Source organism: Theileria orientalis, chromosome 1 (assembly GCF_000740895.1).
Source record: "Theileria orientalis strain Shintoku DNA, chromosome 1, complete genome".
NCBI lineage: Eukaryota > Apicomplexa > Aconoidasida > Piroplasmida > Theileriidae > Theileria > Theileria orientalis.
Genome location: NC_025260.1, coordinates 1,376,524 through 1,389,697, shown reverse-complemented (window position 1 = coordinate 1,389,697; position 13,174 = coordinate 1,376,524). Strand labels below are relative to the sequence as shown.

Genomic DNA, 13,174 nt, shown 5'->3' with positions numbered 1-13,174 from the left:
GTTATACGTGTTAGCAATATGGGCTGTGGCTAGTTAAGTTGAATTGGCGTTTGAACTTATTAGTGGCAGTGATAGTGTTGGCTGTTAACATCGGTAGTAGTTGAATTGACGATACGTGTTAGTGATAGTAGCTAACATATACTAAATCAGGATCAATATTTAATGTTTAGCGATTTTTAATGGTTATGAGATATGCGGTCAGCCACGAAGAACGGGTAACTGAAAGCCAATTAGATATGAGCGGACGAGTGTTATAGTAGCACATCTCCAAATACAAAGAAATCAGTCTCTGAAGTAACAATTGCATGTGAACAGTACTATATATGTGTGTGTGTGTTATGGATAATATCAGTATTAGTAGTAGCAGTAATAGTAGTAGTATTGGCAGTATAACTAGTAGTAGTAGCATAACTAGTGGTAGTAGCAGTAGTAGTAACATAACTAGTGGTAGTAGTAGCAATAGTAGTAGTAAGTAGATACAGATAAAAAACGAATGAAACTAGGGTGAATTCCAGCTTCCTTCATCTCCTCGACCATGCCCAGAGCCTATGAAAATGAGTTAATAAGATAGTCAGCATGTAAATAGTAATACGTGGTAAACAGTAATAAACAGAAGTTGATACCTGATCCATGTCAGAGGATTTTGAAAACATTAAGGTGCCATTGATCATTAGGGCATAGCTGACAGCATCGAGGCCGAGTCCAGAATTCCTATAAACAGTTAATACAATACATATTACCAGTAGAAGTAGTAGCAGTAGTAGTAGTAGTAATAGCAGTAATAATAGTAGCAATAGTAGTAACAGTAAAAGCAGTAATAGTAACAGTAGTAAAGTAACAGTAACAGTAGTAAAGTAACAGTAACAGCAGTAGTGGTAAGCATACCTTAACTGTTGGCAAGTGCGATCAAATGAAAGTGAGTCCCTTTTCTTCATGGCAATCCATAGGTTCCTGTGGTACCTATTCCTAGAGTTAATTGCAAGCCTGAGAGCTCTGTCGCTGGTGTTGGCTCTGTGGGCAGTGGAAGCAGTATCAGGGATGTTACTGTGGTTGGTGCTGGCGATAGTAGTTGTGCAGGTGCTATCAGGGAGGGTAGCGAGGGTACAATTGCCATCAAGGTCAGTTTCACTATTTGGGGTGTGCATTGAGCTGTTTTCAGAAGTATCCCTGGACGAATCTCCGGATGGGCGGCCGTCGAGTCTCCTGAGGGGCCCTAGCTGCTTCCTTATGCTCTTCAGAGCCTTGTTCACGTTTCTGCTATCGTCACAAAGTCCAACCCTGGGCACGCGGACGCGCAAAGTGGACGGACGGAGTGAAAAGAGGAGTAGGCAGCGTCTAAACATTGTGAGATTCCATCAAGGCTGAAAAGGAATGTGCATACGCAGGCGTACCCATGTAGTTCTGATGCTGGTCCCTGTCTAGCTTGAGAAACTTAGAATCCGAATTGTCGCGACGAAATTGCTGTAAACGAGTGAAATGTTTAGTCAGAAGATGGCTAATGTGGCTGTAAACACAGCTAAGTAACCGTTCATACACCTGAGTACGTAAAAAACTTACCATTCTGGTCATGAACTCAATTTTACGAGAGTTCTAAATAAATTGATTTGAAAACTTAATTGCAGTAAACGAACTTTGTCATTCGATGATAGTTCTGTAAATTAGTGTAGGTGGGCACAATAAATGTGTAAGCATCGATAGAGCTATTTATGCTTAGAAGTACCTGAAACGGAGTCTACATGGGAGTCCCGTTCTAAATTAACGTTTACCAGCGAATAGGGAGGTCGGTTAACCTCTAACAGGGGCTAAGAATGGATGTGAGGAGATGTCGTTCCACTTACCGCCAAACTGATGCCAAACTTAACGCCAAACACTAAGAAAACACACAAATGTAAATTCATAACATTAGTGAAGGCTGTGCTGTAAAAAGTTAGTGAGTGGAACAGTAAATCGTGGTTCAGTGTCTTGACCTGGGGGGGCGATTCCTGCTCCTGGAGCGTTTCGTGGACCCGCCTCGTCCAAGTGACCGGTCTCTGTGTGATGGCGAGTGCCTCGAGTGTCCAGGTGAACGTCTCGAGTGCCTAGGCGAGTGTGTGCGGTCCCTTCTCTTCGGCGAGGGGCTTCTCCGGGCACTGGAGCTCCTCCTGCCTCCTGAAGAGGACCGTTTGGAATAACCGTCCTTGTGGGACTTCTTAGAAGTGAATTCCGAGCTCTTCTTAGACCTCTGTACAGTTTATTAAAGTGTGTTATGAAATATAAGCGGAAATACCGCAAGCATAGTAGTCGTTATGGCTAGACATTCAGTATCAATAACGAGAGGTTATTGTACCGGTAACCCAGATATACTTATATTTATCCTTTCCATTCATTAAGTAGCTACCAAAGGGTTGAAACTTACCAAATCCGAGACCTTTTTTGCCAAATAATCGTTGTCTTTCTTTAACTGTGTGTTAAGCTGGTGAAGTGCCCTAAACACCTTGTTACACTGGTAAAACATACTTCAGCTTCTTGTCCAGCGCCTTGTTCATCTCCTTTTCGTTGCTTAGCTCAAACTCAAACGGCTGCACTTGAGTCTCGAATAGTATTTGGGTGAGCTCGTCGTTTTCAACTTGCAGTGCGTGGACCTTCGAAATTAAGTGCTGTCCCATTTTGCTGCAAATAAATTAATACGAGTCGCGTATATGGGTCCTGTTACCTTTCGTGTGTGTATTCAGTTACATCTAAGGCCTGTTTGTAGTATTCAACTTGCCGACTCAGGTTTAAAAGCTTCTTTCTTAAGTGTAATATTACACCGTTGATAACGGGGTCTGCGTTAATATGTAGAACACGTGAGTTTAAGTTGTTCGAGTCGATGCCATGTAAGTTTCGGAAATCTTCCACAGAGAACTTGGTTTTTTGAAGCTCTTTTTGAAGCGTGGAAATGACAGAGAGGCAATAAGACTTAACGGAATCCACGTCGTTCATACCATTGATGGTATCGATCATATCAACCAGTTTAATTTCGCTATTCATTTGTAAAACAACATTATATTACAGCTAAAACGGAAAATAGTTAAACTACACATTGTAGGAATCCCCCATTCGGGCCTTGTAAAAATCAGCCATACGTCTGATTTAATACATTATTAATTTTTAAACGTATAACAATTGTAAATTGTAACTGCAAAGTAAATTTTTCAGCGGGGTAAAGTGGCGAAATATGGTAGAAGGCAGGGATACAACTTATGTTGGCAGCCTGGTATCGGATTTGGAGAATTTAAACAGATTCGCCTCGGCAACGCTGGACGGAGATAAGAAAACAATGCTGGAATCCTTTAACAAGTTCTCATGGGACGACAAGAAGGTGTACGAGCATTTGCCCAAATACTGCGACCTTGAAGATAAGGATCTAATTTACGTCGACAAGGTGTTTTCACACCTGTGTCCAAATTACTCAAAGGTACACAGTCCGACATTTAATACCATGGCTTTGTGGTTTAAAACTAGACTCCACCTGCAACATCAGCTGTCACCTTTCTCACTGAACGAAAATTTCTGAGAAAATCGATTTTAATAAACATTTTAAGTCGAATTAAATATAAATAAATTATATTGGTAATATATGGTATATGAACATATATAAATGATATGCGTGTGCAAATTTTATTTTTTTTATTGAGAACATGGCATTTAACGATGCGAGGTTCAACCAAGACGGAACATGTATATGTGTAGCGAACGACAGAGGATTTAAAATTCTAAACTCGAATCCTATGGTATTGACCTGTGATCGAGGTAAATTTTACACATGTGCCAAAAAAAATAAACTGATTGGCTAGTGCACGCTGAGCCCTAGAGACTGATGCATACTTTCATGTTTACTGAGTTAATTGCATATGTAATTTAGACTTGAGATATAAGAATGTTGGAGCTGTCGGGACTGCGGAAATGCTGTACAGGTCGAACCTGCTGGCCCTTGTTGGCAACTCAGAGTACTACGACATACGGAAGATCAACAGCAGCTCGCTGAAAAGCAAGTTCATTAAGCCGTGGAAACAGAACATATTGACCATTTGGGACGATAAAAAGTTCGTCGAAGTGGCTCAACTCGTGTTTACGGACTCGATTATAAATGTAAAGTTTCTGTACGACTTGTAGGTTTTTTATTTATATCTGGGATGAGTGTTACAAAATGTTTAAAAATATAAACGTGTATGACTAATGTAGGATTGCGGTGTCGCTGAATTACAAGGTGTACGTTTACCAAATGAGTGACGTGAGTCTCTTGCACTGTTCAAACACGATAAATAACCCGTACGGAGTAATCTCGGTTTCGACGTACAGGGGACTTAACTTTATCGCATACCCAGGTATTAAATTAATTAAAACTAGTATAGTTGGCTGGTTTTAATAGCTTAATTAATACACTTACGGGTCTTCAGTTGCTAATTGTTAAATTGAAAATTGGACTTGATAGTATATAATTATGTTATTTGGCTGTAAACCAATGTTGACAATAAAAAATTAGGAAAGTTGAAGGGGAGTATAATGATTCAAATATACACGAAGAATCGCATATCAAATAGTTCTGAAACTTCTTTTTATAGTGAAGATTATAAGGATTCTGATGCTCCGGACGACGTATTTGAATTTGATGAAATGATAGACGCTGGAGAAAAAATTGGAAAATACACGAAATTAAGCATGAAACTTCAAGTGCACGTCAGTGAGGTGACGAGCATTGACTTTAGCCCTAATGGATTGCTTGTAGTGACGAGCTCCATCCAGGGCAGATACATAAAAATGTTTGACACACTATCTGGAGAACTTATTCAAGTTTTCAGAAAGACGAACAATTTTGGAAGAGTGACAAAGTGCATAATTGACAAAGAGATGAAATGGCTCTGTGTGATTAGCGAGAAGCCTAAAATGTATATGTACCAAATAGATCAGGCTGCGATAAAAGATTGCGACTTTGACAACGAAAATAGGAAAGTGAATTTTAAAAATTCATGCATATTTGATATTAACAACGAAGATAAGGACATTGGCAAGTACTTTAAGCACTATAGGAGCGCCATAGCTTACCCATCCACCAGATGCGGCGACTATAATATATTTAAAACTTTGGTTAACAAGACGAAACTGTACATTCACTCTACGGGTGTTTTTGCTCACTTCAAGTAAGTTTATTTTTTCTAATGTAACTTAGGCCACGAAACAAGGATAGGATAATCGACTGTGCGCTAATGCTTGACAAGGAAACCATTGTAATCATATTACAAACTGGGAGAGCCATGAAGCTCTTCTTTAACCCTGCAAAGTACGCAGGTATTAAGTTGGTCTATTATCACCATCTTTAACTACTTAATGTTTATAATTTAGTTTTCCTTTGTAACGTATTCATACAGAAACTACATAGATAAGCATCAATATGAACCTTTGCAAACTGCATTAAATTAAGAGCTTTTAAACTATTTCACAAATTTCAATTGATGTAGAGGTGAAACTTCTATGTTACATAGAAGTTAATGCCATTATTAAATCTAGAGGGTTCACAGCAATAGATTCAAACCTGCAAAATATGTCCACAGAAGATAACCTCCTCCGGCTACGCCGCCTACACCTATAACTCCACCGCCTGCTCCAGCTGATAAAGTTACCCAGTATTCACTTATAAATTTTTCAAATTGGCTGGAAAAATATAATCCGTCCAACACTTCGGTCAGAAATTTAAGTTCTAAAAATATTTATTGGTTATAGTGATATCAGTATTTTTACTTATTAATTTAATATAATAACTTATTAATACACCCACCCATTTCATTTTCACAGACACATTTTTTAGTTCTTCGTATACCGACCCAGTTTGTATAATCTTCAGTTGTATACGGAAATTCACTTTCAATCAATTGAGGCAATTTTATTGGTTTATATGTAGTGTTACCAAAACACAGCAACCCTGGCCTAGGGTCATCTCTGTAGAAATACACAAAAACTTCAGGCCTACAACTGCTGTAATAAATAGGTGTATATTCATTAAGATAAGATTCTATTTCAACAAAAGAGGTAGCAGTAAGAATTTTTTCTCTAATTTTGTTGTCACTGTTTCTGATTTTATACAGTTTTATTCCCTTATTAATTTTTTTTACAGGGCTATCTTCTTTTGATAATACTACATGTGTATAAAACTTTATACTTCCAATTAAACAGTAGTCGAAATTTTTTATTTCAGATATATTGTGAAAAAGGCGCCTGTATCCAGCCTCCCATAAGGGTTCACAGGCATGCTTTTGAGCAACTATTACATTGTGATCATTTATTGGCAAAAAAGATTCAGAACTTGAAGTAATGGACGTGGCTTTTAACACATAGGAACTCCTTTTGTCTATTTCTATTACGGCTGCTTGTTTAAGAGAATAATTAATTTTATCTAACAATTTGATAATTTCGGGGTTAACAGTTCCTCCTTTCAAAGGAAATTTTTCTTCATCTTTAATTTTTTCCCATACATAATCTGAATTTTTTGATATAAGCTTATAAAAATCGTCAATAATGTATTTTTTACCTATTCCAATTAGAAGTGGATACTCATAATTCTGGTCCTTAGTTAGATAGTACACGGTCAGTTGATTCTGGCCAGATGTTACCTGTAACGTTCCACTTGTAGTCTGCTTGCCGTTTTCTTTAACATTAACATTTTTGCCATTGTAGTCAATAGCCCCTAGTTGGAACGTATTAACAGTGCTGTGAATGTTTTTTGAGTATACACTGTATTCACAATGAATGTTATCAGAACGAATTGGGTCAAATTCACGAAAGGCTGGTATCTTGTTTTTAAGTACACGAACTCGAACAGGATCAAAATTTGATTCTCCATTTTTGGTGACACCGTTTAAGCCAGTAATTCCATAATCATCAGTCTTTTTCAAACATATCTGATTAAGTGATTTGTTAAATTTATCCAACTCAGATTTAATATGGTCATTCGGATTAGAGATATCAAGTTGATGTTTACTATTATCTATCTTGCTCCATTCTTTAAAGTAATCTTCCTTTTTATAAGGCCCATAAAAATTTTTATCAAATTCCAGCATTAGAGGTACTGTGTCTGGTCGGTCATCTTGTTCACTTTTTTCGTAAAAGTATACGTACACATTATCTCCGGGTGGACCTGGACCAGGCTTGTAAAACAAATACTCTTTGTGTGATGAACTGCATATTGAAATCTTTTTGTTGAAAATCATAAAAACTATTTCCAAGTATATATCAAAATTGAATGTGGAACTTGACTCAAGCTTACCTACTATATTTTCAAGGTTTTTATCATAATAATCTTTCAGATTGTGATTATAACATACATAGCCATTATATTTTTTTGGATGAGTAGTGCAGCTTTTAGTGGGAATTATTTTTTTATTTTTCTCTGGTGATTGGTCATTATTATTTACAGTATCTACTACCTGGTTCTCCGTATATTCACCCTGTTTATCCAACCGTATGATTATTTTGTTTTTCAAACAAAATAGAATAATTTTCAGGTATTTAGTTAAATCATCATTACACAAATATGGAATATTAAGGTTATCTTCTACCCATTTGCTATCGCCGTTACTTTTTTTTCTGCGTAGAAGCTTTAACACATAATTTGCAACAAACTCTATTAGCAGAGCTATTTTCTCTGTTTTATGATAGTACACACAAACGGCGTTAAATGTTTGTGAATTATATTGACTAACAGTTTGTTTATCAATACTGCTTTTGTCATTTTCTAGCAATGTAGAACAATACAACTCATATATCCCATTTGACTTACTGATTTTTTGTGGACTTGTATTAGCCATAAATGTTACTCTTTCAAAAATGGTTCCAATGTTTTCTTGGTGTTTTATAACATTTGATTTACCTAAAGGTGGTTCAATTTTGAATGTTATTTGTTTGTTTGTTTCCTTGTTTTCTTTAATTAATATTGGAAGTATGTCCGCTTCATCTTCATAGTTATCTAAACTATCAATCGAATATCCAGATCGATTAAGAAATTTGGACAATGCAAGATATTTTCTTTGCGGTAAATTACTACCTTTAAATAATAGCACTAATATTAACGGATTTGCATTTTTGGAGTCATATCTGTTAAAATAAACAGATGCTGACTCCAAAGAACGGAAATAATACCTACGATTACCTAAATAAATAGAGTATTCTTGTTTAAAAGAACCATTCGATTTTAATAGTGTAATTTTAGTTCCTGGTCTCCAATCGGCTTTTTCTGGTTTATGCGTGTACCTATTAAATATTTTACAAAATGGATAAGGTTCCACTGTAACCTTAACATCTTTGGTAGTGTAATCGCCCTCTTTATGATTAAGATATATTTTTGGCATTTTTAAATCGAATTATTACAACCAGTTTCCGGTGGTTTAAATGGCAACCGTTGTTTGATGATTCTTTAAAAATAACTGATTATAATAACCTGATTTACAAATTTATTTCTGTATATGAATCTATCAAACTTGTTCAATCAAGAGACTCATCATTTACAGAAATGTGTAAAGAAATAGTTGAAATTTGTGAAATGTGTAAAAACTCTTAAAATTAAAAAGTTAACAATTTAGATATTTTGCGTGTTTTTAATGTTATACATATTAAAAAAAAAGTTACTTTTTAACTTGCGATACATGGTATTGCTGATATCTTGTAGCGATACTGTTATTTATTATAAACTGAAGTGACTCTGTATACTTTACACATCGACTAATATAATTAATTTATTATATCCCATGCTCCAATTTTTGGTTTTAGGGCTCATAATGTAATCATATCAGTTTCCATATACTCTGTGGTAACTAAGGTCAAGGTTATTACGGCTATATTCTTCGTTCCAAACCCCCATCCCTTCCACCTAAGTTGTTAACCACTTATAAAAGTATCACATCAGTATAAGTTAAATGTTCCTTTTCTCCTGTGTGTATTCTGGCGTATCCCTGAGTTTAATGTATATTTGCCTTATTTTTTCTATGCACGTATAAAAATTCTGTTAGACAGTACTAAGTACTCAAACTGATTATGGTACCATCCATGATGACAGTTTTTGTTTATATTTTGTTATAGACTTATTTTCACATATCTGATCCTTTTTGCTTATTTATTATCAAATGTGTATTGTCTTTATTATCTTTTATCATTTTATTATCTTTGTCGCACATATTATATATTATTGGTTTAGTACTAAATAATTAACATGTAGTACATTGTCTAATATAATATGTAATACGCATATCAATTTATCGTCATGTATATCAGGGTATCTAACACGAAACTGACTCCTTAATTCCTAGTGGTGTGTAGTGTTAACTGCAGAAAATTATATATATTTTACAGACGGTGGTCCTTCTGGACCTGGTTGAACTTCAACTGCATTCGCACTGTGGCCTGGCCAGTGGCAATGCCACTCTCCACTGACCCACAGTTCTCGCTAGCCTCCTCTGGCTGCCTTCTCTGACTGTAATCTCTGCTGACTATGGTCAACGGTTAAATCTATTTTACACATCTGGTGCCACCAGTACCATTTTAATGTCATTAGTACCATTTTAATGTCATTAGTACCATTGTAATGTCACCTTAACGGGTAACACTGCTTAAACCTAACTGTCCCTAGTGTTTCTATGGCACTGATGCCACCATACCACTGCATTTGGTGGTACTACAAAAGTTCATTCTTGTGTTAAAAACTGCTACTCGTGCAACAACCGTCCTCAGTGCACGAGGGCGCCTTTTGTCTCAATTGCGTAGACTTTGAACACGTTTATCATCGCCTCGGACGTCACGAACTTCCAGTCGTCCCCGTCCCTGTGGAAGTACAGGTCCGTGCCCTCGCCCGTGGCGTCGTCGACCACTCTCAGAAGGCCCAAGTCGGGGGAGCCGAAGGGGAAGAAGACTCTCACGAAGTCGCAGCTCTCGCCCTGCTCCGCTCTCCATATCACGTGTCCTGCGAGGCAGAGCGTGTTGAACATTTTCCCCTCCGGCGGCGTGAACGTCTTATACTGCACTCCTTGGTGCTTGTCCGTTTCGTATTTCTTGTAGTAGGCTACGTCCAACAGCATATTCTCGTAACGAGGCCCTGGCGGCTGCTTACTAACCGACTTCCTACCTGACTTCCTGCTTGACTTTCTACTGCGTTTCCTATTTGCGTGTGCGCCTCCAGTGTGTGCATATCCTTCCTTTCCCTCTGTCTCCTCCTCTAGCCTACTCTGTTCGTACACTGTGCCTTCGTGGTCTCTCTGCGAGTAGTAGTCTTCCAGCCTGTTCTGATCATACTCTGCGTCTCCGTACGTTCCCTTGCCGACACCTTGGGTCCACTCTTCTTCTCCCTGTTCTATTTGTCCTGCCTTGGCTCCTCCTTCTAGCCATCTTTGCACCTTTTCCACGCTACTTACGCTTGCTCTATCTTCCTCTTCCATCAGGTTGACTGGTCTATCTTCTGGCTCCTCGTGCAGCTCTCCGAACTCTATTGACGAGTCGAAGCTGATTCCGTCTTCTTCCTGCTTGAACAGCTTTGATGTTGGTGGCAGTTCTCCTCCCGCTCCCTTTCGTGGCAAAAAGTGTATTATTCTCTGTCTTGCTGCTACTCTGCTGCATGTCGTCGTCGTCGCTGTGTCGCACTTCGTGCTCGTGTCCTCCACTTTTCCTGGTCCATCCACCATGTTCGCTCTGTCCATCATTTTTTCCAGAATCATGCTATCTTTCGTCAGTGCTGCTTTTGCTACTGACCCTTCTCTTTCACTAAATCCGTCTCCTCCTCCGCTCATTTGCATTGGCAGACGCACTCTGTAGTTCAACTCCAACTCTCCGTTGATCGACCTTTCAAACTCCGCGTCTGTTATTCTCACGTACCTTCTACTCAAGCGCAGTGTGTTCTCCTCTTCGTAACTTCCTCCCGAGCTGCTACTATCTTTACTAATTCCACGCGTATCGAACCTTCCGCTTCCCAGTGGTATGTCATCCGACTCCAATTTCTTGAAACACCTTGTCTTTATTCGCTTCGTCGAACTACTTCCTCCTGTTCCCAGCAACTCCAGCTTAATAAATCTTATTGGTCCCAAATTTGTACTGCTGCCACTGTCGTTCCCATCCCTTGTTCCGTTTCCCGCCAGTACGTTTTCGCCGTAGCCTTCAAAACTCAGGTCAACTCCTCTGTCGAACGCCGGCTCTCTGATCACTATCACTGCCACGCAGCGCTTGTTCTTCGACCTCCATATGATCGCCTCTCCGTCCATCACCATGTTGAGCGTGTACCCTGTGAGCGGGAAGTACGTGAATGCGTCGAAGTACTCTCCCTTTTCGTACTTCTGGAAGAAGAGGTCCGCGTTATCCATGTGCTCCAGGTTAAGCATGACGTTTCCCGCGTGCTGTATCTTCAGCTTAATCTGGTTGAAGGCGTTTTCGTACTCTCTGATGTTCACCTCCTCCCAGGAGTCTTCCACCTTCTTAAAGTACGCTATCGAACTCTCTCCGTATGCTCCTGCTGCTTCTATTTCTGCGTCCGCCAGACGCTGATCTTCGTCCACTGCCTCTTCGAAGTCGTAGTTGACTACTCCCAGTTTTCCTTCTGACTTTGACTGGTATATAAGCTCCACCAGCTTATATTCTCCGTAACTGCTAAACGCCTTAAGCTCCATCATCCTTGCTTCATCGTCGTGCCATATGTGATTCAGGTCTTCGTAGATCGTCTTGATTGGCCTTGCGTACTTCGACGTGCTCGCCCTCACGAACAGCGTCGGTATTCCGTCGTTGACTTCGTACTCGTAGCGTATGTTGTGTGTCAGCTCCGGTTTTATTATGTCAAGCACTGCTTTCGGCTTAATAAGGCTTTGCTGCACTGAGTAATTAGGTATGTAAGGCTCAAACTTGATTGCTATTGGTGCGTTTCCTGACCCTGGCGCCATGCTATCTGGCACGTCCAGCAGTGATCCTGAGAACTCAAACACAAATGTCGGCTCTTCTTCATCCTTTTTGAGCTGTAGCGCTTCAACCTCATCGACGTAGTTAAGATTCGTAAATTTCTTAGGCTCATCATCCGATGCATCTGAATCGCTGTTGCTAAACTCGTTGTAGGAGTTTCCATCGTTATGTTGATAATTTTGCGTATAATTGTTGTTCTTTTGATCATTGCCAAACTTATTGTAGATAAATTCGTTGGCCACATTGCTCTGCGAATCGTTGTTGCTACAAAACAAGTTGTACGCGGCTGCATTGTTCTGCCAATCGTTGCTGCTGTACTCATTTTGCGCGTAATCGTTGTCGGCCAAATCGTAGGACACCTTTGGGCCTGATTTATTAAACGTCTCTGAAACGGTGTCGCTAGAAGTCTTTGAGCCCGTTTCGGTGGCCAACTCCTCCTCTATCTCCTTGACGTAGCTTTCGTCGAAGGACGGGACTCTGGCCATCTTGTACAGGAGCAGGTTGTACGTCGTCTTGTCAATCGGACGCACTGTCACCTCCTCGTGATCACTCTCCACTGTCTGGGAGTAGAAATACTTAACCTTGTAGTCTGAGTAAGGAAGAATCTCGACGAAGATCAGCTTATACTTGAGCTCTCCGTCGTCGCCTTCGCCGCCGCTGCCTCCCTCGCTCTTGCCGCCGCCATAACCGTTGGAATCCTCGTTATCTCCTTCCTTGTTGCTGACGTAACTCTGGCTTGAATGACTTGAATCAACTGAGCGGCCAACGCTCGTGCTCCCAGTGGCTCCGCTGCCTTCTATCTCCCCTGAGAACCTGCTCGTAACTGTCACACACTTACAGTACTCTTCTCCCTCAGCCTCCCACAACAGGTTACTGTCGCTGAATACTCTCGTTATCACCTCGTCTTTGTTACCCGTTTTACTGTCGCTTCCTTCCACAGCGGTGCCGGCAACCTTCGTTGCACATATTTCCTTGTACATTAACCCATTTTTTACCGAAATTTTAATATCAAACCCTGATGGATTGTTCAGATCAAGGACGGCTCCGTTTTCGAGGAAACCGTCATTCCTTCGTGCGGCGTTTGGGGCAGCACACACACCTGACGAGTTTGCCGGCCCAAATGTCCACACATTTCCACCGATTGCGGTAATATATAAAAATACAGTATAATATATAGATTTCATCCTTAATATACGGTGGAAGGCCGTGAATTTACTGTGAATTTGGAACATGCGAA

General features: G+C 39.7%; 5 protein-coding genes across 5 annotated transcripts; 2 read left to right on the top strand and 3 right to left on the bottom strand.

Annotated features, from left to right (window-relative positions):
- Nucleotides 1-166: 166 nt before the first annotated feature.
- TOT_010001276 (conserved hypothetical protein) lies at nucleotides 167-1,343 on the bottom strand (the record flags this gene model as incomplete). The annotated part of the gene is made up of 4 exons (XM_009691119.1): nucleotides 167-289; nucleotides 481-546; nucleotides 624-711; nucleotides 886-1,343. The coding sequence occupies 4 exons, from the start codon at nucleotides 1,341-1,343 to the stop codon at nucleotides 167-169; spliced, it is 735 nt and encodes a 244-aa protein (XP_009689414.1).
- A 1,853-nt stretch (nucleotides 1,344-3,196) lies between these two features.
- TOT_010000574 (conserved hypothetical protein) lies at nucleotides 3,197-3,535 on the top strand (the record flags this gene model as incomplete). The annotated part of the gene is made up of 1 exon (XM_009691118.1): nucleotides 3,197-3,535. One exon carries the CDS (start codon nucleotides 3,197-3,199, stop codon nucleotides 3,533-3,535), a length of 339 nt encoding a protein of 112 aa, XP_009689413.1.
- Nucleotides 3,536-3,659: 124 nt separating this feature from the next.
- On the top strand, nucleotides 3,660-5,339 carry TOT_010000573 (uncharacterized protein; the record flags this gene model as incomplete). Its single annotated transcript, XM_009691117.1, has 5 exons — nucleotides 3,660-3,771; nucleotides 3,884-4,130; nucleotides 4,204-4,346; nucleotides 4,505-5,159; nucleotides 5,189-5,339. 5 exons carry the CDS (start codon nucleotides 3,660-3,662, stop codon nucleotides 5,337-5,339), a joined length of 1,308 nt encoding a protein of 435 aa, XP_009689412.1.
- Nucleotides 5,340-5,450: 111 nt separating this feature from the next.
- Nucleotides 5,451-8,360, bottom strand: TOT_010000572 (hypothetical protein; the record flags this gene model as incomplete). The annotated part of the gene is made up of 3 exons (XM_009691116.1): nucleotides 5,451-5,488; nucleotides 5,552-5,716; nucleotides 5,795-8,360. The coding sequence occupies 3 exons, from the start codon at nucleotides 8,358-8,360 to the stop codon at nucleotides 5,451-5,453; spliced, it is 2,769 nt and encodes a 922-aa protein (XP_009689411.1).
- A 1,371-nt stretch (nucleotides 8,361-9,731) lies between these two features.
- On the bottom strand, nucleotides 9,732-13,169 carry TOT_010000571 (conserved hypothetical protein; the record flags this gene model as incomplete). The annotated part of the gene is made up of 2 exons (XM_009691115.1): nucleotides 9,732-12,526; nucleotides 12,626-13,169. 2 exons carry the CDS (start codon nucleotides 13,167-13,169, stop codon nucleotides 9,732-9,734), a joined length of 3,339 nt encoding a protein of 1,112 aa, XP_009689410.1.
- Nucleotides 13,170-13,174: the final 5 nt, after the last annotated feature.